At 46.5% G+C, this 26,981-nt stretch overlaps 1 protein-coding gene across 1 annotated transcript; it reads left to right on the top strand.

The window, feature by feature from the left end:
- The first annotated feature begins 938 nt into the window (after nucleotides 1-938).
- On the top strand, nucleotides 939-25,672 carry Acad9 (acyl-CoA dehydrogenase family member 9). Its single transcript, XM_006971101.4, has 18 exons — nucleotides 939-1,161; nucleotides 4,440-4,533; nucleotides 5,816-5,917; nucleotides 7,660-7,766; nucleotides 8,553-8,653; nucleotides 9,424-9,502; nucleotides 10,411-10,585; nucleotides 12,207-12,280; nucleotides 14,323-14,398; nucleotides 15,967-16,037; nucleotides 16,268-16,387; nucleotides 20,237-20,365; nucleotides 21,710-21,789; nucleotides 22,414-22,540; nucleotides 22,766-22,843; nucleotides 23,252-23,380; nucleotides 24,009-24,081; nucleotides 24,840-25,672. The coding sequence occupies exons 1-18, from the start codon at nucleotides 973-975 to the stop codon at nucleotides 24,938-24,940; spliced, it is 1,905 nt and encodes a 634-aa protein (XP_006971163.1). The 5' UTR covers nucleotides 939-972; the 3' UTR covers nucleotides 24,941-25,672.
- Nucleotides 25,673-26,981: the final 1,309 nt, after the last annotated feature.

Here is a 26,981-nt window from a genome sequence, read left to right as displayed (position 1 = left end):
TGTTTCTTGTACCTTGATAGGCTTCTTATATACATTAGGAAAATATTCTTCTATGATTTTGTTGAAAATATTTTTGGGGGCTAGAGAGATGGCTCATTGATTAAGAGCACTGGCTTCTCTTCCAGAGGAATGGGGTTCAATTCCCAGCACCCACATGGCAGCTCACAACTGTCTGTAACTCCAGTTCCAGAGGACCTAACACCTTCACACAGTCATACATGCAGTCAAAACACCAATGCACATAAAATAAATAAATCATTTTGTAATATTAAAAAAACAAAATATTCTCTGGGCTTTTGAGCTGGGTTTCTTCTCTTTCTTCTATTCCTATGCCACACAGTTATCACTCCATTAACATATTTAAAAGATTTGGTAGAGGTGGGCTAGTAAAATGGGGCTCTTGTTTTATTACATTCATTATTCTAAGTCCCGTGTTAAGTGACATGAGAATACAGAATGGTTGTGCCTCTAAGTCTATTTGCCTAAATCAATTCCTCTACTTAAGGGACGTGGTGAGAATAAGCACACAGGCTCCAGGACCATGTTTTGGGAGCCCAGCATCTGAGTATTGCCTTCCGAGTGTATTTTCATTTTCTTATTGGGACAATCATAACAAGAAAAAAAACACAAACATTCCTAGCCTGTTCGGATGATTGAAAGAATTTACAATTTTAAAATTGCATACTTAGAAATTACATATAGCAGTGCTTGGCGTAGAAGACATTAAACGTACACCGGAACCAGCGGTCCAGCAGCCTTGGTGAAGGTTTCCTCCAGAGGGCCTCAGGTGCACCACCAGGCGGCGCAGCGCGTGCATCCCCCGGCGGCGCGGGCTAGCTTCCGGTGGCGAGCTAGTTTAGGGCGGGACCTTGGCTAGCGGCCCGCGGAGGGCTTATCGGACGCGGGTGGTTTGCGTCATCAGGAGTGCGCGGCGGCACTTCCGGTGACTTGAAGCCTAGTGTCAAGAACAGCATGTCTGGCTGCAGACTGTTCTCGCGTGGAGCGGCGGCTGTGGCTGCAGCGGCGGCGGCGGCGGCGGCGGCGACTGCGGCGCGAGCTTCCCGGGTGCTAGGGGTCTTCACGACGACGCACCGCCCGCTGCACACCAGTCCGCAGAGCTGCTCTTTCGCCAAGGAGCTCTTCCTGGGCAACATCGAGCGGGTAAGGCAAGTCCTGCCTGCCTGTCCCCTGTGTCCACCTTTCCTTGGTACCTGACCGGAGTCCTTAAAAGATAAACACCGGAGAGGCTGGGCTCAGGGAAAGGTGGCGTAAATGGGGTCGCAGAGGTTTTTGCTTTGCTTTGTTTTGAGACAGGATCTCATTAGTCCAAGCTGGCTCTGGACTCACTCCGTAGGCCAGGCAGGTCTTGAATTCGTGATTCTTCTGCCTCGGTCTCCAGAGTATTGGTTTACAGTCGTGTGCCATCACACCTACCTTTCCAGCCATTCCTTGCCCGGGGAGTTTGGGGAAATCCTGTAAGAGTTAATTACGAAGATATCTTCTTGTTCTGGCTAGGAAGTATGATTTCTAAACAGCTCATTCTGTGCCGCTTCTCTGGCTTCCCTTCAGCTTCGAGACTTCCACCAAGGTTCTTTTCCCTTTTCAGAACTCCACAACCCAGCTTGTAGCACCCTTTAGGCCATCACGTTAAGAGTGAGAAGGCTTGTCAATGAATTTGAGTTCGCTTCTTGTTAAGTTTGTTCTCTTTAGAACAGCCTTCTCACATTGACTGACTGCGTTATAGCAGAAGCCAAGACTAGGGCTAAGAGTGGCTGCCCCGCTGGAAAGTTCAAAGCTTTGTTGAAGTGTGGAAACCATGCGAAAGAAAATTCATCACTTTCCCTCTTTCAGTCTTTAAATCTTCCCCCTCATCACATCCCTTTTGCTTTCAATTTTACGTTTATGTAGTTGGGGAGAATCTCAACTGTTAGCTGTCCTTCCCGGTGTCATCCACATCCTACTACCATAATCAACTGTCCACCTCTAGCAAAGGCTGACCTGGTCATTAGAGCTCAACTTTCTCACTTATTCAAGGATAATTCTGCGTCTTGAACCTGTTCCCTCAAGCTTTGTCCCAACAGCCAGTGGTGATCTCAACATTGTCAGATCTAAGTGATTGCTTCTCATTCCTATTCCTACCTGATCTATCATTGGTATCTGATAAGATAAATACTCAATGTTTGATCTGAATGCACTTCAGCCTTCAGGCTTCTGAAAAACCATTTCCTTCATCTCCTTTTGTTAATTCTTTGGCTTCTCAACTGGTAGACATTGGCAAGTAGCCCAGATGAAGTCAGAGGGAGTTTTGTTGTTTGTATTATTTCATCCTTTTTTTATGTGGAGGTGGTGGTTGTGTTGATGGCTTGTTTTGAGACAAGCTGTTGCTGGAACTCAAGATCTTCTACCTCTGTCTTTCTTCCTGAGTGCTAGTATGCCACATGCAGCAAAGCTTAAGTTTCCTAAAGTTCAAGTCTAAGGCCCCCTCTTTTCATCTACAGCCAGCCCCTTGATGAATTCAGTGTCCTAGCTTTAAATGCCACCTCTGTTCTTATGACTCAGATTTCTTTTTCAACTTAGAGTTCTTCCCTTAACTCCAGACTTATGTCTTCCTTTCTGCTCAAAATCTCCCCTCAGATGTCTAATAAGCATCTTTGATAAACTTATATGAAAATTCTCTCCTGGATCCCACTCAGTCTTGCTTTTCCTAGCAGCCTGTTTACCATAGATAATGGAAACTGTGATTGGACACATTCTTCAGTGACATCTTGATTCTTTTTATTCTCATAGTCCACATTGAGACCTATTAGGTAAATCTCCCTTTGTCTGTCTTCAAGTTATATTCAGAATCTGACCACTTTAAAGCAACTTCACTGCTACTTCCTGGATCGGTCAAACACAGTTCTCAAAGCATTTCTGGGTCTTGATTAAGACAGTGGCAGTGATACTTTAGAGTCTCGGTGGAGAGAGTGTCCCAGTCACCCATGCCAGTGGCTGCCACAGGGGCAAGTGGGAGGTTGAGTGGTGAGGTTTGTGTGACATTAGCAGACTTAGTTACAGCCACTTGGCTTTTATAATTGACTTCTGCAGTAGAATTACTTGAATAACAGGTTCTGTTGCTTTACCAACCTGAAAGATGCTAATTGAAATTAAGCTCCCCTCCCTTGGTGTGCCTCATTCCTTTTTTGTCTCTCCTTACTAGAGGATGCTTTCCTCCTGGTCCCCAGAATCTCCCCCTGAAATTTTATGTTGTTCATTTTGGTTTTATTGGTGTTTTGTTTGGGGGAGATTGTATTTGTTTGGCTGGGTTTTGTTTGCTTGTTTCTTGTTGTTGTTGTTGAGAAAGATTAGAAGCCAAGTCATTCTCCAGGAGAAAAATGTGGTGGTTTGAAAGAAAAGGTGCCCCCCTAAGGGAGTGTCACTGTTAGGAGGTGTGGCCTTGTTGGAGTACATATGGCCTTGTTGGAGGAAGTGTGTCACTGTGGAGGTGGGCTTTGAGGTTTCATATATGCTCAAGATCCCACCCAGTGTGACAGTCCACTTCCTGTTGCCTTCTGATCAGATGTAGCCAGCACCGTGTCTGCATGCATGCCACCATGCTCTCATCATGATGATAATTGACTGAACCTTTAAACTGTAAGCCACCATCTCAATTAAATGTTTTTCTTATAAGAGTTGCCATGTTATGGTGTCTCTTCATAGCAATAGAAACCCTAACTAAGACAAAGAGAGTGGGCATGAGAAGAGCTGGAATCTTACACAGACATGGTTACTTCATGTTCCAGGACTAAGTATGTCCGTTCTGACCTTCACAGCTATTGTCTCTGATGAATAGGATTGTGTGTAATATAGGAGAAATCACACTAATAGAAGATGTGACAATTGCTCAAATCTAGTCACACATGTGAAGAGTGCCTGAGCCCAGATTGAATTCTTTGTCCTCTGACCCTGCTGCCTCACATGTTCAACACAGGAAGCCAATAGCCACGACATAAGAAGCAGCTGCTAAGGATGCGGGGGGGGGGGGGGGGGGGGGGCATGCATGGTGTTACTATTGGGAGCATTTGAGCTCACACAAAGATTGATGTCCAGTTTAATGAAGAATCCTCATATCCATTGTCTCCACAAGTCTCAAAGGAACCTTGAGGAAATGTGACCTGCACATTGTTGGTGTCCTAGGCTCCTGTTTATGGAATACTCTGCACCCTTGTTATTGATAAGGAAACTTGAAAATTAGGATTTCACCCACCTTATGGGTTGAATGGAGAGGAAAATAAACACAAATAGAGTCTTAGCCTGAAGTATCTTGTGAAGTTATCCTTCTGCCTCTTTCCTGAGACCAGATGTGGAATGTAACACATTTCCCTCTTCCATTTTGATAAATACTACAATGAGAAGTTCCTGAAAATTAAATTCGTCATACTTGTTTTTTTCATTTTTAGAAAGGAGTTTTCCCGTTTCCAGAGGTTAGTCAGGATGAACTTAGTGAAATCAATCAGTTTGTGGGACCATTGGAAAAATTCTTTACTGAAGAAGGTATGTATGGTTTTCTTTTTCATTGCCCGTTTCCATTACACGGTTAATTGGATTGCGTGCATTAGGTGCACTATAGGGAGAGGAAGCTCTTAGTGTTGTTATTAAGTTACAGAGTTTCTACTCATGGTAGAACCTTCGGAATCACCAGTTTCTGCTTAGTTAAAAGACACTAATTCAGTGTTCCTCTTGTCTCTTAAATGTTTCTACACTGCAGCAGGCTAAAACTTGTGTACAACATGATAGAAGTGAGTTCCTAGACAAGATGGAAATAGCTGAGGCCAGGTAGTTCAAACTTGTTAATCACATACTGTGGCAGAGGCTGTCTGAGATGACATACATGTTTCTAAAGTTAAGTCTAGATCTTTGTAGGTGTTTTATGAACCAGTCATGATCTGTGGTCCAGCATGTTCAGAACCTGTGTAGTGGAGTGTAGATGTGGAGGCTCTGAACACTGGGTAGAAGTAGGCCCAGACACTGCACAGTGCTCTGTGTCCTAACACAGTGTCCTGTGTCCCATTGCAGTTCTGAGAGCTGTGACTTACTTTCTAGTTATTGAGAAGGTACCATAGTTAACTGGAGATCAGCTGAGTGTGTGTATCACTTGCTTCTCTTGTCACTCTAACAAACTTGCCTGTAAGAGGCAACTAGGGAGGAAGGGGGGTTTGGCTCGTGTTGTGAGACTGAGACTATAGTTCATGGAGGTGAAGGTCTGGTGACAGAAGCAGGTCTCAGCTGTGACTGCTCACATCTCACACCCAGACAGAGCCAGGAGAACAGATGGTTCTGAGCTAGTGCTCAGCTTGCCTTTTCTTATAACCCAGGTCTGCAGCCTACAGGATGGTGCTGCCTACAGGGGAGGGTCTTCCCTCCTCAGTTAAACATCTCTGGAAACTCCCTCAGAGGCACACCCAGAGGGTTGATTCCTAAGTCATTCCAAATGCAGTTAAGTTGACAAATACTGTGAACCATCATAGTATGCCTCCAGGAATCTGTGTCATAGAAGTCCGTGATACACTGCTGTTTTACATGACCCTAGTGACTAATGCCAGGTCAGGAGGAAGACTCACTTGGCACCAGTGACTTAAAAATACAGTTCTTAGATGCCTAATGGTATAAATGTCAGCCATGTGCTGGGAGGCCCTGACTAAACTTCAGATCTTAGACATCTTCTGTCACTGGTATTGGTGTACTATACAAAATCCATTCTGTATACTTCTATCTATATGAACATTGCTTATTTATTTATTTTGTCTTGCCTAACCAAGATATTTGTTTTTGTCAGTGGACTCTCGGAAAATTGACCAGGAGGGAAAAATTCCAGTTGACACCTTAGAGAAATTGAAGAGCCTGGGACTTTTTGGGATACAGGTCCCAGAAGAATATGGTAAGTTAGACAGTGGCCGCTCACCAGGCGATCCAGCTCTTCTTCAGTACGTGCTTGTCCTGTGTGCATGAAGGGCTTCTTGTTGAGGAGCACTGGCCTTTAAATGCCATCTTCCATAGTCTTAAGTGCCCAACAATAGATAAAGCTGTATTTCTTCAACTTTCACCTGCCTGTGCTGTGGACCTTTGCCAGGGCAGCCTCCAGGTATGGCAGCTGAAAGGTCCTGGAGATGTGGGGGAGAGTGCAGTTGGAAACACTTCTCAGGGTTGGACAGCTTTCCTGGCTGTGAGCTGCAGATTTGGAGATGTGCTATTTGGCACATTCCCCAGCCACAACCAATGATGCCATTACTGAGGTTTTACACTGCAAACCATAGCAAATGGGAGCTACTCTTGGTCTTCTAGTCCCTTGCCTGGTGTGTCTGCAGATAATAAAGTGTAAATCCTTTCTACAGTGGAAAGTGGGCCCTCAAGTATACAGAAGAAGTCCGTAGTAGTGCCAGATCTGGAGCTGGTCCAAGCTGAGGCACAGGAAAAAAATCTAAGGAAAATAAGAGTGATGCCTAATTGCCTTCCATGGCGTCTTAACCTGGTTGAGTGAAGGGTTTAAAACTGTTAACTAATGTGTCACTTCTCAACCACATGACCACTTATATGAAAACTTGACTGTCTGCAGACTGCCTCAAGTAATGCCCGATGCTGCCAGACCCTACGTGTGGCATCAGCACTCTATTTCTTCACAGAAGTAGCTCACTTGGCCTCTACATGAAGCTGTGGGAGAGGCATACTGGGCATCAGGGTTGTAGTTCCAAAGGGACAGGTGTCACCATCTTGTGCAGCCCAGTAATAGAGTCGAAATAAGGCGGGGGCACAGCAGCCCCTCGCTGCATTTAAGAAGAAAAGGCAGAAGTGTTCTGATCAGAACAAAGGTGGAGAAGGCTGGGGTGGTGTGGGGTGGAGGGTCCGGGAATGGGAAGGCATGGAGGCCTGACGGCATCAAGATCCTATACACCTGCAGGGCTAACTTCCCTGGGTGTGTAGGCTGCCACCCCTCCAGTGGACCGTGCGCTCTATCCTCACTGGGCAGCTTTGCTGTTTACTGTCCCGAGAACTGTAGGTCTCCCTTCTATCAAGTGGACACAGATGCCTCTGGGATTTGGAGAGGAAATGTGAAGTGTGTGAGTTCGTTGGTGTTTTCAGTCCTTTTGTCTTTTATTGCTAGAGCAGTGATTCCCAGTGAGGACCAGTTTTGCATTTCAGGAAACATTGGCAATGTCAAGACACATTTTTGGTTGTGGGAACTGGGGCATAGGGCTGTTTGCTATGACACCTTGTGGGTGGAGGGCAGAAAGTTGCTCAACCTAGTGCAATGCACAGGGCGGCCTGCACAACAGCAAGTGAACACCAGCCCAGGTGTTGCAGCTCCAGGCAGAAGAGCCTGACCTGGTGCCACCTGGACTGTGGATGTCTCTCTGCTAGAAGGGATTTGCAACCTACTCAGCAGCTTACTGTTTGTGCAGATGTCTGTATTAAGTTCAGCTTCATCTATGTCTCCTTGCCTCAGAGAAACCTGAAGATGTATACAGAACTACTCTGGATAAGATAATAGATGATAGTTTCCTTATACCATTCTGTGTTTTAATTTTTTTTTTAATGGTTTCTGCTGTTACTTTAAAATTAGAAAAATAAAATGCATCCCTTTCTCCACTTGGAAAGTCAGCTAGTCTGGTCTGTCTTTCTTAGGTGGCCTGGGCCTCTCCAACACCATGTATGCTCGGCTTGGGGAGATCATCAGCATGGATGGGTCTATCACAGTGACCCTGGCAGCACACCAGGCTATTGGCCTCAAGGTCAGTTGTTTGAGGTCCTGTTCGGGACTTTCTAGAGGAAGTAGGGGGGACAGGGGACTGCTTCTGTGACATGCATGGGTTTATAGCTCAGGGTCTAGAGGAGAAGCCTAGCTGTACTTGCACATGAGACATAGGTTAATGCTGTCTTTGGAAATGAATCCTTTCCTGAGCTCCCCTGTCTGTACACATACCTTACTTGCCCCCTGAACTTAAAGCATGAGGGGCAGCTTCAAAGGCACACGCTCCTCAAGGGTTTCACATTAGCCAGCTCATTTCTGCTGTATACAGGTGAAAGGCAGTTAAATGGACTCGGTGTCCAGCTTTGCAAGCCAAGATTAGGTAGGTGACCAGTGTGCAGCTATTTTCAGCAGGGTTGGAGTTGGGGAGCACAGCTCTGAAACTACATTCCCAGACTAGATATAGTTCTAGCACCCCCATGTATTCACACTCTATCGTCCAAGCCGTCCTGTCCATAAAGGACAGGTCCTCAGCTTGTGAATCATGACGTGGAGACTTAGAGAAGGGCCATAGCTGACCCAAGAATGCACTGGTATAGGTAGGGATGAAAATCCTAGATGTTGAATCCAAAGCTACCACTGTACCTGCCCCTTGTGCATGAGTAGTGGGCCTTCCCTCAGCAGATCAGCTGTCCTTGCCGTGTCTGAGGCTGCTGGCTCTGAACTCACTGTTTTCTCTTGAGTGAAATAAATATTGTCAGCAGAGGGGCTGTCATAAAAACACCTCACTCATCTTCAATTGGTCAACTGGTCTGTGTGTTTTATTTAGGGAATTATCTTATTCGGCAATGAGGAACAGAAGGCCAAGTATTTGCCTAAACTGGCATCTGGAGAACACATCGCAGCCTTCTGCCTAACAGAGCCAGCCAGGTCTGTCTCCTCAAAATCATCTGTATACTTGACACTGTCCTAGCTCCCTGGGACATGGTGCTTGTGTGGAGTTGCTTGTTTGTATTTCCTCCTCTGATGCCTTCAGAGAATCAACAACTGATAAGATATTATCTTATCTCTGGTCCATGGTCACTTACAGGTGACATTCCTACAGCATTGACTAGGTCAGTGTTTGTGGCTCACAAGCCTCTTTGACATTCAGGGATGCATTCAGACTTCAGTGAGTCTTTCAGGGCACATGGGTGGGTGGTGAGTCTGCAATTCCAGATTAGCAGCTGAAGTTCAGGGAAGTTGTAACCAGTCCAAGGTTCCACAGGAAGGACGAAGCAGGCCTGGGCAAGACTCAGATTCTGATGCGAGTCCAGCTGGTACCTGTTTAATCTTGCTCCCCTTCATTTGAAATCCTGAAACAGGTTTCCTCCTGTTGTGGGCTGAACACACAGGGAAACTCTGATAAGCCCTTGTGGAGCCCACATTCCCATGTGGGAACTTCAGCCCAGACCATGTCTACTGCTGCTTCTTTATTGTTATCCACACCCATCTCTTTAGTATGAGTCTTACTGGAATGTTCCCGTCTGCTTCCAGACTCTGGCCACTTTCCTTGGTCAAGCATCAGAGTGAAGTGGAAGAGACTTGTATGTTTTTGTCTGCCTCGGTATTTTAAAGGCCTATCTTACTTCTACACCCTCAGAACCATTCCAGTCTTGTTCCCAGTGTTCTCCCTCAGTCACACATCTCCGTCTTTGCAGTGGGAGTGATGCTGCCTCCATCCAGACCAGAGCTACATTGAGTGAAGATAAGAAGTATTTTGTCCTCAATGGCTCCAAGGTACAGTGTGACCTCATTGCCCTGTCGGGTTCAGTCAGTCTTCACTGCCTCCGTGTATCTACCTTCTGCACACTACACGGGTGTGCCACTCCTTTATCAGAACAACCCGAGGCATGGCTGGGTGGCAGAGCCAGGACTGGAGCAAGGCAGTCTGACTCCACAGTCTCCTGATTCTGTGCCTGCAGCTGCTCCTGTGGGCTTATTTTCAGTTCTGGCTCCACACCATTTCAAAGATGCAGTATAGTACGGTGCACTTCCATGGCCCTGGCACCCACTAGAGGAGTTACACACTCGTGGCTCGTAGTCCTTCCGCTGTTGACGTCACCACCTCTGATGGCATCTTTGAGATTTCATCCAGGATTGCTTCAAGATAGAACACTGAAATGCCATTAGCAAAAGGGGGAACGAGTAGTGATGGCCTCTTACCTAGTTAGCATCCAGATTTCCCTGCTCATCTCTTACTCTTTTCCCTGATCAGTTTGTTTGCTTGAGTCAAAAGTAAATAATTCCCATCCATTGCAGTCAGTTGAGTACTCACTCTTTTTCTCATCCCCCATTTTTACTTTTTTCGGTTGATAAGAAAACACAGGACATAAATTTGTACGTTTGTATTTGTGCAGCCGTGATAAAAAGGCTCCCTCGTACTGTCAGCGGTGTGGTAATGAGTGGAGCTCAGAGGCCACCTTAGTGTCATTAGCTGTGCTCTATCCCTGCCCTGCCCTTCTCTCCTGAGAACATCCCTGCTCTGGAGAGACTTAGTGTGTCCCCATGCAATTTTACACAGGTTTGGCTTATGTGGAGCCTTCTCCATGTCCTGCCAGCTGTGGAGCATCTGCATGTCTGGCCTGAAATCCAGTGGCTGGATAGAGCTGAGTGCTGTCTCTAAGGATCTTTTGGTTTTTCCTCAGGTTTGGATCACCAACGGAGGACTGGCCAGTGTTTTTACTGTGTTTGCAAAAACCGAGGTGGTTGATTCTGACGGTTCAGTAAAAGACAAAATCACTGCATTCATAGTAGAAAGAGACTTTGGCGGAATCACTAATGGGAAACCTGAAGATAAACTGGGCATTCGAGGCTCCAACAGTAAGTAGTGTGACAGATGTTCATATGCCCGAGTGTGACAGAGAGACTTGAGAGTCAGGTTCACTGTCCACTCTGACAAGTATAATGGAAAATGCCATTTAGTTACTTGTGGTTTCAGTGAAGCATTTTAGCAAAGTCAAAATAAGAATGCAGTCACAATCTATGCACCTTGGTGCATTCAGCGCTGCTGATTCTAGGTAAGTGAGGTCAGTTGGAATCTCAGCCTGGGTAGGGCAGTAGTGGGCATCACACAAGCATAGGTGTCTTGGGTAAACATCCTGTGGTGGGTCACCCCGTCTTCTTTCCTGGAATCTCCTTTCTCTTTCTTCCCACCGTCCAGACCCACCTTTCATGTCCTGGTTAGGCAGCCGCTGCTTCAGTGGAGGCTGGCGTCCCGTTTGTTGGCCTCGGTTCATCCAGTCTGACATGGCATTCTTACAGTCATTCTCTTGGTGTAGTTTAGAGTGGCCATCCTACAGGGACTGTGTTCCACTCCCGGCACATCAAGGTGCACATCTGCGTACCCTGTCTTTGGAGCTGGGCATGTCAACAGTGTCGTTACCTGTTGACGACTGGGAGGCTGGTGCCCCAACAGCATGTAGGACCCCAAAAGAGGGTCCAGGAACATCAGATCAAACAGGAAGATATATCCTCCCCATACCCAGTCCAGTAGCCTTTGAAAGAATGACCAACTACATAGGTCCTCTAGCCCATGTAGCCAGCCCTGAAATATGATCAGCAGACAGAGAGGTCATGTTTTGTGGCATTTCACCCCACACATTGCCAGAGCAACATTTGAGGGAAAAATCATCAGGTCCAGCTTATGACACTTGGCCTGACTGCCCCTTGAGCCCTAACCTTCCTTATCCTAAGTGTCTTTCCCTGGTTCAACATGCCAGGAGTTACGCTGTTTATGTAGAAAAACATGCAGGGCTGCAGGGAATGTCGTTCAAGGGCGCTGTTCCAGCCCTGCCTCGTCCTGTGTACCTTGCTTTCTCACTGTTCACTCACACTGACCGATGGAGCTTGTATTTCTTTCATGATTGCTGGTGGTCCCTGGCTACAGAAGCCCTGTCTATCAGACACCTTAGGATTTAGCTTACAGCAGTTGCATTTTATTTCTTATGGTTTGGGGATGCTTCAGCCTGAAGGGTGTTGATGAATTGACACCCCATCCAAGCTGGGAAGATGTTACCCCCCCGGTATGGGATATGGCTATGTTAAACATAGGGAACAAGAATCCCATTGACCCTAAGGTCTGAGGAAATGCTGGTGCTCTCCATTTGCTTTTCTGTCTTTGGCTATTTAGGTCCTTTTGGCTTTTGTCAACTGTTGCTTTACAAAAGCCTGGCATAGCCTTTCAGAAGAATGGCACCTTCCCTTGCAGCCCCATCTCTCTCTTTACCGTGCTGTTCATTCCATCACGGTGCTGACCGTGCTGCCATGTCCTTGCACTTATGGTTTGTCTTCCTGGCCAAAGAATGAGCTCTGTGAAGGCAGGAGTGTGTTCTTCCCTGATCTTCAGGATGCTAAATGAGTGAGTCAGTCAGTCACAGGCCTGTGGGTCAAGAGCAGAGTGGGATTTTTGGTGGTCACGATTTTTAAATTCCATGTGTTTTAGCATGTGAAGTCCATTTTGAAAATACCAGAGTGCCTGTGGAAAATGTTCTTGGAGAAGTTGGAGGTGGCTTTAAGGTAAGTTGAAGGCCAGTCTCATTAAGTGCTGGGCCATTTCACATGTGAGTCTCGTGTTCTGCCCTAGCCTTTCTGCTAGCAGGCTAGCCTTTGCTCTGTCTGTGATTTTGTATGGCTCTCGGGCATAGGAAGTGAGCACTGTAGAGGCTGGAGAAATGGCTTGCCCCTAGAGGAGGGAGTCTCAATAGGATGAGGAGTCTTTCTTCCCCTTGGAGACCTCCTCTTTTCTGAGTTAGGAATGGAGTTCCCCTCCCCAGTGAGTGTAGAAAACAGGCTAGTGGGCTGGCTCCAGAGAGGCCTAAATTCCAAGAACCCAGCACCCTAGGTTGTAACTCCCTGCACTAGGCTTTCCCCCATGTCATCAGGTTTATATTTTAAAGATTTATCTTTCTGAGATAGAATAGAGCCTCACCATGTAGCTCTGACTGGCCTGGAACTCAGTTATAATAGACCACACTGGCCAGAGATCCACCTGCCTCTGCCTCTCTAGTCCTGAGATTAAAGGCATAGACCACTTACTCAGCTGAATTGATTTATTTCTATTTTATGTGTGTATGTGAGTGCCTACATTTGTGTATGTGAATTGCATGTGTGCCTGGTACCTGCAGAGGCCAGAAGGCGTCTGAGCCTCTGGAGCTGGAGTCACAGGCTGTTGTAAGCCCCAGTGTGGGTGCTGGAAACTGAACCTGAGTCCTCTGCGAGAGCAGCAAATGGTCTTAGCTGCTGAGCTGTCTCTCCAGCCCCAGATTTATATTTTATTGAGAAATGTTTTATGTGATATTTAGTTTACCACTTTAAAATATCCATGTTTATCATTTTTAATATATTGTCTGTTATGCCATCATTCCTTTTTTCAAATTTATTTATTTTAATTTTTTTTTTTTGCCATTATCATTTCTAATTCCAGAAATGTCATTCCTCTAGTTCTGCCCCCATCTTTTGGCAACTGCTGTTTTCTTTTGTTCTTCTCTGGGTTTGTAGATGATGAGCATTTCATCTGACTAGACTCGTGTACAGTGTGAGGTGTTTGTGACTGGCTGCTTTCACATCGTATTCTCAGCCATCATCCATGTCACAGCATGAGCCAGTATTTCATCCCCTTGTATGGGGAGATGAAGTTCCACTGTGGATAAACCACATCTGACTCATCAGTTCATTGGGTCGAGTTGTCACTCTGGGGCTTGTATCAGTAGCACTGTTGTGAGCTTTCATCGTCAAGTTTTTGTTTGGAAAGTATGTTCTCCATCCCTTTGGGGGCAGTAATAGAATCGCCAGCTATATGGAGACTACTGTACTCTTTTGAAGAACTCTTTCCACGTGGCTACAGTGTACGAGGGTTCTGCATCTTCACCAGAACTCGTGGTGTTGTTCATTTTTAAATTAACCCTGTGGCTCCACGCAGTTTCTCACTTGAGCCCTCTGGTTGGTGAGGAGAACCCCTGACTCTGGATGAGCTAGCACAGCATGGGAACCCGAGCTGGGTGCCTGTCTGGCTCCCAGCTGTTCACTGTCCTGGAGCAGAATAAAGGGCAAGCAAAGAGGCAGGGTGCTGGCCCAGCCATCAGATACTGCCATAGGCACCTGGCTGCAGTCAGTAGGGTCGTCTCTGTCTGCAGGCTTGCCTGTCAGTCCTGAGGAAGTCACGACCCTGCTGCTTCATCTGTAAAATCTGGGTGCTGATCCCGAAGCACAGCTGGAAAGTTCCTGCTGCTTGTAGCATTCTTAGATCAGTCTTGGTGTCTGTCCCTTCCACAGACGAGGAGTACTGACAGCTACTCCTCCATTTAGAGTAGGAGCAGTGACTTGTGTGTGCTCTGAGTGAGGCCAGTGATGTTGATGGAAAGGTACAACAGTGACTAAGCCTAGTTTGAGGGTTAGAACTGCTTGCTTCTGGCCTGAAAACAGGCAGGGTGACTAACTTGGCCTGGACGCTGGCATGGAATTCAGTAGACATTTGCCTTTGCCTTCATGAAAACAAGTTGGTTTGGCTGGGTCCCTCAGCCTCCTTCAGTGCCTCTAGACCTATTCCACTCTCCCTGCAGGTAGCCATGAACATCCTCAACAGTGGGCGATTCAGCATGGGCAGTGTTGTGGCTGGGATGCTCAAGAAACTGATTGGTAGGTATATGGATACTTACTCGTTCCTATGACAAAACAACCTTAGGAAGGGAGGGTAAATTTTGGCTCACAGTTTGAATGCTTGGTTCATCTTAACAAGGAAAGTGTGGCCAGGAAACATCTCTAGCTGTGGCTGCTAGAATGTGGAGCAGTTGGTCACATTGTGTATGAAGTTGGGATGCAGAAAGAATGAATGCAGATGCTCCCACAGCTTTCTCCTTGTTTAGTCAGTCTGGAACCTAGCTTATGGGCTGATACTGCCCATATTCAGGGAGGCTCTCCCCAGTTAAACATTTCTGGAAACTCCCTCACAAACAATGCCCAGAGGTGTCTCCTAGTGTCATGGTTCGTGGTTCTAAAGCCAACAGGTTAACAGCAAAGATTAATCTCCATAGTAGGTAAGTCAGGAGCAGGAGCCCTTTGCAGCACTGACTACGTACCTAGAATGTCTGGGTTATTTCTGCCGGGCGGGCAAGGCTGAGCTAGGCCACTTGGACAGACAGCTTAAATTCAGCATCCGGCCTTTGATTAGGACCAAATGTACTCCTTCCCCAGAGCCTAGTATATTTCAGCATTCTTCTGCTTTATTTATACACCAATCAGGCATTCTGTCAGAGGCATAAAGTTTCTGCTCTATCCATGACAGACCTGGCTCTCTTCAGTCCATGAACCAGGCACTCAGAAAACATTAGCTCTGATCTCACTCAAGTCCTGTGGCTCTTTGGGCATGGGTGTGGGCTGTGAAGTGCTGGAAGCAGATACATCCCTGTGTATTTCGTGATTGCTGGAGTTTACAACGATGTGGGCACACATTTGGATTCTTCCTCTATTTGCTTAGTAGAGAAACTGAGGCCCAGAGAGGGTGGTGGTTTACACAAGCCATGCATCATGACCTAAGGCAAACCCGCCTGCTAGGCTCAGGCGCCTTTCAACATGCTCTGTGGCTCTCATCAGTGAGTATTCTCACAGTCAAAAACATGTGAGTGTAGGAACCGTTGGAAACCAGCTGCATCTGGATCACAGCAGAGGACATATTTGGGAAGCAAGGTTCAGGCAGAGCTAGAAGTGCTAGTGCCACAGTAGAAGGCTGTGTCCCTCTGAGGCTCTTAGACTCCGGCGCTATCCACAGCCGTGCACATGAAGGCCCCAACCAGAGCTCTGCCACGAAGGTACCCTCGTGTTGTGGTTGAGTATCAGTAGGCCCGCTTCTGCATCTTTCTTGGATGCCCTGTGCACCTGGCTTATGCTAGCTGCCTCCAGCCTTCCTCCTCTTTGTAGCATCATTAGTGTGTTGAAAGAGGTAGAGTGTTTCCTCCACACCCATACAGCTGACTCAGCATTCTGTGTTCTTAACTCCCTCCTGGCTGCCATGAGGACCAAGAATTCCAGAAAGTAGGAACTCGAGCTCCAGGGCTTCTCATCTCAAAGACAAGGCTCTCATAGTTCCTTCTGGGTATTGAAGGGTCATCACGCTGTTCTTAGGAAGTACTTTTCCAGTATTCAAAAACCTTTTGTTTGTTAGTTGATTTTGTGTTTTTGTTTGTTTTGACAACTCTGTTCTTCTTTAGAACTGACTGCTGAGTATGCCTGCACGAGGAAGCAGTTCAGTAGGAATCTCAGTGAATTTGGTTTGATTCAGGTACTGAAGACTTTGCTTCACTGGATGGGAAGAGGTTTTCAGTTGTAGCTCTCTGTACTGTGCCTATGGGCAGGGACATAGGAAGAAAACTGTACAAGGCATTGTTGTACTTTGTTGCCACTGGGATAGCAAGGCTCCTCGTGTAATTTGCTTCTCGGGAAGAGGGATAGGAGATTTAAGCCTATGTATGTGCAGATCGCTTCTTGATTTTATTTTTCTGAACATTTCAGGAAAAGTTTGCGCTAATGGCTCAGAAGGCTTATGTAATGGAGAGCATGGCCTACCTCACTGCGGGGATGCTAGACCAACCGGGATATCCCGACTGCTCTATTGAGGCGGCCATGGTGAAGGTAATCCCAGCTCAACTAGAGCTAGCACTTGGGGGAGATACAGCCTTTCTGATCCATGGCATTGTCAGCCATCCTCTTGGTAGATGATAGAATGACTTGACCTATGATTTGTACCTGTGCAGCTTTCTGGGTTAGCAGGGCCCTAGGGAGAAGCTGGGAGAAGTAATGCAGAATTATTTCATACTCACTCATGTGAGTCTACAGGGCAGCTCACTGCTTCTCAGTACGGATTGTGCCCATTTTTACTGATTGATTCTAGTCTATAGCAACAGGACAAGACCCAGACGTCAAAACTTTATATGTATGTAAATTAGCTGGGCTCTTCGAGGAAGGAATGTCATTATTTTCAGAGTTGATAGCCTTTCCTCTAGATCGGAACTTTCTTTTATAACATGTTTAATGAAATAAAAAGAGGTCACTGGTTACAAGAATTTGATTTCTTTGGTGTGTAAAAGGGCCAGATTGCCTCTTAGGCCATGTCCTGAGTCGCCCAGTATTGCTACTATCTATCTTAAAGGGTCCAGAAACACTGCATGTAGGAAATGCTCTAAAACAAGCTTTAGAGTCTAGAACAGGCCCAAGTTTATACCCCTGTCCTGGGGCTTCCTCACCCCGTCGTTCTCAAGGTGGCTACTGACTTTGCTGCAATAAGGATTCCCCTAGCTTTGCCTCTGGGCCATACCTTTGTCAGATAACAGCGTGGGGTAACAGTGGTACTGCTGCAGTTGGATACCTTAGGGTTAAACAAGCAAATCTAGGGTCATGAGTAGACAGAACCTGGCCCACAGCATACAGCAGTCACCGTCTTTACCTCTGTGGCATTGACTGTTTCCCACTGTTCTGCTCTCCATCATAGCCACCTTTCTGCCAGATCCATTATCTTTGAGTCATCACTGTCAGGTGGAACTATTTCCCTGGGCTCCACGGAGTTCTCTGATATACTTAATTTAATAGCAAGAGCCTCTAAGTTTATTTTCACAACCCTCTGTTTTTGTTTTGTTTTTTAATTTTTTAAATAGTTTTTTAATTTATTTTTTGAGAATTTCATATAATCTATTTTGATCATATACTTTCGTCTCCTTCAAACTGCCCTAGATCCTCCCCCACTTCCCTACCCACTTAACTTCATGTTCTTTCTCTTCTTTAAAAACAAAAACCCACTCCCTGAAAAAGTAATCATGGAGCCTGGTTTGTGTTGGCCAACTACTGAGCATGGGGCTTGGGTGGAGGGTGGGTGATAGGCCAGTGTCGTTCCATTGAAAAAAACTGATTTCTCCTCTCCCAGCAGCAGTCAGTTGCTTCTTGGCTAGGGGTGAGACTTTGTGCCCACTTTTCTTTCTCCATGTTGGGATTCTGTCTGGCTTGAACTTACATAGGTCTTGTACATGCTGCCGTAGTCCCTGTGAGCTTATTATATGTATATCAATCCTAGTGGGTCTGGAAGCTGTTTTCTTTGGCTCTTATAATCTTTGTACTTCCTCTTCCACATTCATCCCTGAACCTTAAGAGTAGGGCAATGGTAAAGGCATTTAGGGCTGAGTGCTCCAAAGTCTCTCACTCTCTTCACATTGTCCAGCAACCCCCACCCCACCCCTTCTTATTAATAATCAGTGAACTGGATATTGCATACTACAGAGGTAATTGTGGCTCTATTTACTAAATAGTTGACTGTGGAAAGCTGTATCTGAGAGGCTAAAGAGATCAGTTGAGGGAGACTAGCTCCCTCTTTTTCCCCCAGGGTCTTGTACATGCTGCCATAGTCCCTGTGAGTTTATATGTATATCAGTCCTCTCTTGAGCAGGGAGAAATGAAGAATAGGTAGATAGAAATATAGAGGAGAGAGACAGAAACACAGGATAGCCTCAGGAGGGCCTGGGTCCAAACCCACCAGCCCCTTCTGTCTCTACTTAAGGGCTTTTAAAGGAATGCCAAGGGGTGGAGCAAAAGACCTCCTCCAGCACAGCCAAGTGCAGACCATCCCAGATACCTGGTGACCATATATGTGGTCCATCCATCCCCTAATGCAGTCCTGCTGTTTAAAGCAAGCTCAGATCTCACTAGGAAACCTTTGTGGGCTCCCACAATCAGTCATCTTGGGTTTCCTAAAACTGGGCATCTTCCAAGGACATGGGAGTGTTGAAGTCAGGGAAGACCTGGGAAAAGCACCAGTTGGCCATTACATGCAAAACAGCAGAAGTAAGCTTTGGAGCCTGGACTCGAATCCTGGATTTGCTATTTCCTAACTGTGTCACCTAGAACAAGTCACTTGATATCTCTCAGCCTCCACTGTTTATCTATAAAATGGAGATAATAAAAACACCAACATAAAATTTTTATGAAAGCAAAAGGTGCTAATAAGCAGCTTACAGTACCTAACATGTCACCTATTATTGGTTAGTTTTATAATATCAAGGTACAGTCAAGGTAAACAGTAAAATTCCTATTGAACAAGCACAGTCAAAAGTATATGTATGTAGATATCTGTTTCCTGCTGCTTCTGTTTGGGGTCCTTTTTTGGAGATGGAGAAATTTCCTTCAGTTTTGTTGAAAATACTTTCTGTGCCTTAGACCTGGGTTTCTCCTCCCTCCTCTAGTCCTATTATTTGTAAATTTGGTCTTTTCATGGTGTCCCAGATTTCCTGGATGTTTTGTGCTTGAGTTCTTTAGATTTAACATTTTCTTTGACCATCTTCTGCCTTGCCTTCAACGCCTGACATTCTCTCCTCCATGTCTTGTCCTCTGTTAGCGAGGCTGACCTCTGAGGGTTTGTTTGACTTCCCAAATGTTCCATTTCCAGTTTTAGTGCAGTTTGGGGTTCTTTAGTGGTTCTATTTCTACTTCCATGTCTTGAACTGTTTTGTTATTTTGTTCCACTATTGTAGTAAGGTTACTGGGTTCTGGTGGGTACACACTGTCTTGAATGTTAATGTTTGCATTTTTGTTCCGGTGTCTGGGCATTTGTAGTTATAATAGTTGAGATAATTGTAGGTGTTGACATCTGGTCTTGTCTTTGTGGGTAGGTATTCTGTTTCTTAGTTTCCTTTGCCCTCTCCGGATCTTAGGAAAGGACCTTTAGGCTGCCAGTTGCCTGATACTGAGTGCTTCTGAGTCCAGGTCCTGTGTGGCCACTGGGCGTCTGGAGTAGAAAGTGTTTCTAGGAATTGGCAGGTGACTTAAAGAACTTGGAGTAGGCTAGAAGGTGGGGTTGAGAAAGGTATTTTTTTTTAAGCTATAATACAGATAACAACTCAACTTTAAACTGGCCTCTGGACTTGAATTCTTAAGAGGAATGCTGGAAGATGTCACAACCTAGAGAAATGGGCATTGGAGAGTCTGAGGTGGTCCTGCTTAAGCTTAGGAACAGGGGCAGCTGTGTGCTGGGTGGGATTCATTTCATTCTCATGTTCTCCTGGTAACTTCCAGCTACTGACTGGTACCCAAGAGCTGACCCCCTTCCACATGCTAACTATAGGATGTTCAGTAGAGAGTGGTCATCAGAGCAAAATGGAAGCCCATGTGGATGGCAAGAGTGGTCACACTTCCTAAGAAAGAGAAATCTGGGTGACTTACAAAGCACAGGAGTTGGCACAAGAGGCATGACAAGTCATGTTGGGGAGGGAACACACAGGCTGGTCACCCGTCCAAGAAGGCAAAAGGACTTGCCTGTGCTTACCTGGAAAGTTCCTCCTGGAACCAATCATCTCCAAGCTCAGGTTTTCCACACATTCTCCAGCCGCATCCTGGGCAGCAGCTCTTCATAGCTTAGGTCTTGTTCTTAGAAGACCCAAAGGGATGACTTGGTTGTGGAGCACTCCCACCAGGCTGTAACCTTGTCTGGATCTGTGGCAGGTGTTCAGCTCTGAGGCTGCCTGGCAGTGTGTGAGCGAGGCTCTGCAGATCCTTGGGGGCTCAGGCTACATGAAGGACTACCCCTATGAGCGTATACTGCGTGATAGCCGCATCCTCCTCATCTTTGAGGTGAGTGTCTCTGCTGACTGTACTTCCCTGTACACCCTCTTAGTGATGTCCTGTGTTTCTCCCAGCCTTCCTAGCCTGAGAGCGGCTGCTGAGTCCCCAGAATGATACAGGGCAAGCAGGCTGTACCTCTGGTCGGACCCTCCTAACCATACACCAGTGCTTCCACCCTCCCTTGCTATGTAGAGGGAGCTTAGGCTGGGAGAGCCCAGACAGCCCCTTCAAGTCACACTCCTGAAGTCCCTTTCCACTGGGCCGTAGCTTCCCAGTGAGTGCTGTGCTTTTGCCAAGTTCCTTCTGGCTGGGCAGGATTGGACACATGTGGGAGAGTCGGGTTCCGGTCCCAGCTCCCACTCTGCTTCCATCCTGTACTCACTAGGTTATGATTTCACTCTCAGTAAATTAAAGTTAAGCTGACTCTTGTTGGCTCCAGTCGAAGGTCTCCTTGGTCCTTTGGTCCCACTCGACATCTCTGCCTTATCAGGCACAGCCTAATAGCAGAAGGGTTGGCTCTCCGAAGAGTCCGGCATGTCTACGTCATTTTGTCTGGGAGTTGCCTCTCTATTGGCCCTTCCTGCAGGGAGAGGCCTGGATTTCTCAAAGATCCTGGCTAAGGTGGTGTGGTCCAGCATGGTTTGCTCTTGAGGCCATAATTCATAGACAAGTGGGGAAGTTTTGATGTGAGGCCAACTTTGTTTAGAGCTGGGGGCAGTATCAGAAGAACCTCCATGCCCAGCTTTTCCTCCCAGGGGATCTTCTCTCCCCTTGGTGCCAGTCCAACTACAGGATGGTGCTGGCTGTGAAGCCTGGGTCAGTGGCCTACAGCTTCCTATTCTATAGTAGAATCATGAAGAAGGTGTGTGTGTGTGTGTGTGTGTGTGTGTGTGTGTGTGTGTGTGTGTGTGTGTGTGTGTGTGTGTGTGTGTTTTCCCCTGAGGAGCTTTCAGATACTGATACTCAGCTGTCTGTAGCTTCCCTGAGAATTCTGGTCTAAATGAAAGCCAAGGATTATCTGTTCCACACTGTCTGTGTCCTGGTCATCACATCCCTTTATCACCCAGGGAAATCTGGCTTCAGTTTTAATAAGGCTTCTGGGACCTAAAGAAAGGTATGGACTATGCAGGACAGGCTATGAGAGGTAAAAGTCCCAGTGGGAGGCCATACATCTGGTCAGCCTTACTACCCTTCCTGTGTGTTCCCTAACACCCGGCCACAGCCTGCCTCTGTGTCTTGCTCTCACGCCACTTCAGTGACAGCCTCTGCTGCGTGGACAGTGGGGAGTGGCTGGGTTTGTCAGGCACAGCCTGCGCTGCTGGGCTGCTTTGACCTTCACACTTCTGGCCACAGGGAACCAATGAGATTCTTCGGTTGTTCATTGCCCTGACAGGCCTGCAGCATGCCGGACGCATCCTGACCTCAAGGATCAAGTAGGTGCCATTTTCCCACCGGTTATTGGTCCCAGTCTTGGAACAGTGGGTGGGGAGTGCAGCCTGCACACAGGCTCACTGCAAAGCTGCACAAGCACGTGCACTGTCTCTGCACAGTGGTGACAGTGACTGGAAGCCCACACCTCTAGCTTGCCCCTCACCAAAAGCAGCAGGGAGGGCAACCTGCCCAAGTTGTCCTCATTCCACCCCCTCTCCCCCCGGCTGATGCTCATCTCCCACCCTGGAGGGCACCTGGTGTTTGAAAATGCTTGTTACGTTGGCTGGATTGCTGAGACATCCAGAAGCCATGGAATGAGAGGTGTCCCGCTAACAGGTGGCAAGTTTGAGACTAGTTTCTCTTCTCTGCCCCTCTTTATCTCCTCTGCCCTCATTCCAGGGCAGAGCAATCAGATCCCTGCTGGAGCCCACAACAGGCTGCTAATAGGATTAACTGTTTGGAAGCTGACCGTACAACAGGCTTCCCTCTGCTGGGAGGAGAAAGCCACCCTGCATGAAACCCACATGCTCAGCTCTAGAAAAGCACAGAGTTCCATGGTGCCATACTCTTGATCAGTGGGAGCCAGCTGTAGGGTCTTAAGTCACAAGACTGTGAACTTCCTGCAGAGAGCTTAAAAGAGGCAATGTGACCACAGTCATGGAAACAATTGGTCGGAAGCTTCGGGACTCGCTGGGCCGAACTGTGGACATGGGACTGACAGGCAGACTTGGCCTTGTACACCCCAGTCTTGGAGTAAGTATGCCCAGCACCTCTACCTCCTACATTTGGGTCCCCTCCTGCAAGGTATTCCCAATCCAGAAGGATATGACTAGCATCTAGGATCCTCCAGGAAAGTTGGGAACACTCAGATTCCCCACTCTATCCCTGTCCTATCTCCCTGGAGCTCCAGACTGAATATTAGGTGGGTCAAATGGAACATTCTGGAAGAGATACTAAGTCCTTCTTCTTCACTAATAGGACAGTGCCAACAAGCTTGAGGAAAATGTGTATTACTTTGGTCGGACCGTTGAGACCCTGTTACTCCGTTTTGGAAAGGTAAATGGGTCCTGTCGGGTATGGGATACTGCCTCCCCTACTGGTACTCCTGCCATGGGACTACTTTGGGCCCATTGTCCACTTGTGAGTCCAGGCTTAGAACAGAAATCTTGATCTCCATGGGGCTGGAATTGCTAGCCAGCACTGCCCATGGAGGAGCCCTGCTAGGTGAATTATCCACAGTGTTCTAAGCACCTTCCAACCAGAGTGGCTCTCTGGAATACCTGGAGGGACTACTTACCTGGGGCTGAACACAGGAGCTAATCTCTGTGGGGAGTCTTGCTGAAGGTGACATTGAGCACACTAAGCATCGGACAAGTTTCTGAGACCTGTTTAAGCCTTGACATGTGTCCAAATATAAAGAAAGGAAAAGCATCATTGTTCTCTACTCTGAACCTCTGTCCTCAGACCATTGTAGAGGAACAGCTGGTGTTGAAGCGGGTAGCCAACATCCTCATCAACCTGTATGGCATGACAGCCGTGTTGTCACGGGCCAGCCGCTCCATCCGAACTGGGCTTCGGAATCATGATCATGAGGTAAGTGTTGCACAGCCCTATGTGGGAAATATTAAACAGAAGCCATAATGAGTTTGTCAAGGTCGTGGCTACTGGGACAGGCCCTTTATCCACTGCGTTTTAATGAAGCCTGGAGCTGAGGAAGGGAGAAATTGGGTAGTGTGGCCTGTTGGAGAGTCCTGCACAAGAGAGACTGAGTCTCCAGGACCAAGGGGTAGTTGCAGAGATGGGTGGGTGAGTTTGCTGTGGCATGGCCATGTCAGTGCTGTTCCTGATCCTGGCCTTTAGTCTCTTACAGGAGACAGATGAGTGACAAGCCCACCCTCATTCATTACCTGCACTACACTCTTCTCACCCTTCAGGGGCAAGCAGGTTTAGTCACTAGCAACTCATGTTTACCAGCCTCTTGATACATGTCATTCCAGAATAGCCCATGGGTGCACACTTCACAGAGACAGACGCCATCTCGGAGATCCTGAGGGGCTTGCTCCTGGTCAGCCTGCATTTGATCAGGGTGCTGTGTAACTTCTGAGTCAGTCTTTTTTGCCCAAGATGTCATGCCCAGTGTGGCAATATGCTGGGATTCTTTGAGTTCAAAGACCAACTTCAGAGCTCTCAGTTGCTGTCCTTTCTGAACTTGGTTGTCTAGGTTCTGTTGGCCAACATGTTCTGTGTGGAAGCTTATTTCCAGAATCTCTTCAGCCTGTCTCAGCTGGACAAGTGTGAGTGAGATGCCTACGGGAAAGCAAGCACCCAGGGCCAGCCATCATCCATAGCTGTCGGTGCCTTACTTCCTCCCAAAACTTGCTGCCAGGAAAGTGGTTTGGGCTCACAGTAGAGGGCTTGCCAGATCAGGTACATCCCTGCGTACTAAGGCCTCCTATGTAGGATATGCTGGTGTCTGTTTTGGAGAGGTCCCAAAAGAAGGAAACGGCATTGTGCCTGTCTCTTCAGCTGCAGACTCTGGCCAGAATGGCATATGGAACTGCCATGTGCCATAGAGGTGGTGAAATGGCTTCTCCAAAAGCCTTGGCCTTATGGAAATAATAATGAAACATACTACTTTAGGCCAGCTTTTCTATCTGAAATGCCTTTTCTCTTTTGTAACTGCTTGTCCATGTTTTGAAATAGAATCAGGTTCTCCTTGACATGGCAGTCTGAAGAGGCTGGCCCTGTTACTAGTTATGGTGGAGAGGGCCATTACAGTCCTTACTGAAGATGTATGGCCTGCAGCTTAGAACCCAGCCGAGGGGCCGTACATGGCTTGCAGGACTGTGGTACACTGTGGAGGGTAGTGAAACAGCCTTTCCGGGAGCCAGTTACCAAGTAGGGCCTTGCCACATAAGACCTGGGGGTCTAAAGGAGGGTATCCCTGGGTATAGCTTTCCAGTGGGGAACTAACTTAGGTAAAAACACTCCTTAGACCTGTTTGCATTACCATATTGCAAAAGGATTACCATGCCTTGTTTTCCTCTCACAGATGCTCCAGAAAACATGGATGAGCAGATTAAGAAAGTGTCTAAGCAGATCCTTGAGAAGCGAGCCTACATCTGTGCCCACCCTCTGGACAGGACATCGTGAGGCTGGGACAGTGCCCCTGTACCTACCACCTAGCCCAGGTTAACATAATTCAGCATCTTGAGAAGACTGAAACATTGGAGTCGTCTGTGTAGACTGTATGCCATTTGTATACACTAAAGCAATAGTATAAACAACTATTGCTCTGCTGAAAGATCAGTAGTTAGGTTTTGATCTGTAGGCCCTGCATCTGAAGAGATCCCATCAAGGCAAGGAAGAAAGGATGGACGGACAGACGGAAGGGAGGGAGGACCAAATTGTTGAAGAAAGAAAGGAGGGGAGAGAGAGAGAGAGAGAGAGAGAGAGAGAGAGAGAGAGAGAGAGAGAGAGAGAGAGAGAGAGAGAGAGAGAGAGAGAGAGAAAGAAAGAAAGAAAGAAAGAAAGAAAGAAAGAAAGAAAGAAAGAAAGAAAGAAAGAAAGAAAGAAAGAAAGAAAGAAAAAGAGAGATTGCTGGTGGCTACAATGATCAATGATCTCTGTGGAAATGACTCACTTCTGTGGCCCAAGACTCCCAGGGATCTTAGGTGTGGGTAGCCATCCCTACTAAACCACACACTGACGGAGCATCTGGGAAGCTGAGGCCATACCACCTACTAAAACTGCTTATAGTCTAGGTGAGGATCCATTTGGCAAAAAAAAGAGTAAAAAATATCTCAGTTCATGTCCCATCTAGACTTCATGTTTTTCCAATCCATGACCATGAGGGATCTCAACAATAAAATTTCTTCTTGGATATCTAAAGTTTGTATTATGGAGATCTTTTACTTCCTTTTTAGGATTATTCCAAGAGGTTGGGTAGTTTTGTTTTATTTTAATAGAATGTTGTCTATTCTTTGATAGTTTCCTCTGTGTAAGTAATGTATCTTGGTCATATCTACTCGCAACCCCCCCCCTTTTATTCCTCTAGCATCCCCAACATGCTCACCTCCCTACTTTTTTTTTTTCCCAACCCACTGCGTCTAATTAGTGATGCGTGGCTTGCTCTTGTGCATAGATTGTTTCCACCCTCTCTTTAGCAGTGCTCTCTGGGCCTGGGGAGGCGGGTGACGTGGCTGTCCTATTGAGAGCCGAGGACCCAGCAGGCCTTTCTAGCTGCCTGAGTGCCACGGGTTCTCCACATTCAACACTCAAATCTAAGTCAGTGTTATCTGCCATTGTGTTGATTGTGTAGTTCAGTGTTTTTCTTCCTCTCTTGCTTAGTGTTACTGTAGCATGGTTTACTCTTTCCTGAGGCCTCGTGGATTTGTTTTCTTTTGTCTGAAGTATTCCTTCAAGTATCTTCTGTAGAGCTGGACTGTGGTCATAAATTCCTTTAGTCTATTTTTATCAAGGAGTTTTTAAGTTTTTCTTTTAATAGTGACTAGTTTCACTCAGTATAGAATACTGGGTAGGCAGTTCTTATCTTTTAAGTATTTAAAATACATCATTCCAAGATCATCTGGCCTTTAAATTTTCTGTTGAATAATCTGGTGGACCCGCCTTTATATATGTCTTAGCGTTTCTTTCTTGCCACTTTTGACATACTTCTTTGTTCTGTACATTTATTGTTTTGTTATAAGGTGACAGCAGATTTTTTTTCTGGTCGTTTGGTGTCTGAAATGTCTCCTGTGCTTAGATTGGTATCTCTTTCTAATTCTGGGGAATTTTGTGTTCCGATTCCCTTGGAAATGTTTTCTGTGCCTTTAGAATCAAATTCTTTTCCTTCTTCGCCTATACCTCTGTTGCTGAGACTTCCCATAGAAGTTTTTATTTGACTTACTTTTATTTCCAGCACTACATGTTAATTCTTTAGTATTTCTATCTCTTTGTCACTCACTCTCTGTCGTATCACCCATCACCTTCCTTATCTCAGTCAGCTCTTCGTATCTTGACCATACTTAAAGGTTTTTGTCGGGCTTCCATTTGACTCCTCACTAGATGCCACTGTTGCCAGGCTAGTGATTTTGGAGGAATTCTGCTGTCTTGGTTTTCATGTTTCTTATGTTACTCTTTGGGATTTCTACATGCTGCTTTGTTGATTTACATTTTTCTTAGTATTTGCAGT

Source organism: Peromyscus maniculatus, chromosome 6 (assembly GCF_049852395.1).
Source record: "Peromyscus maniculatus bairdii isolate BWxNUB_F1_BW_parent chromosome 6, HU_Pman_BW_mat_3.1, whole genome shotgun sequence".
Taxonomy (NCBI): domain Eukaryota; kingdom Metazoa; phylum Chordata; class Mammalia; order Rodentia; family Cricetidae; genus Peromyscus; species Peromyscus maniculatus.
The sequence above is the reverse complement of the archived record's forward strand: the minus strand, read 5'-3'. Positions and strand labels throughout refer to the sequence as shown.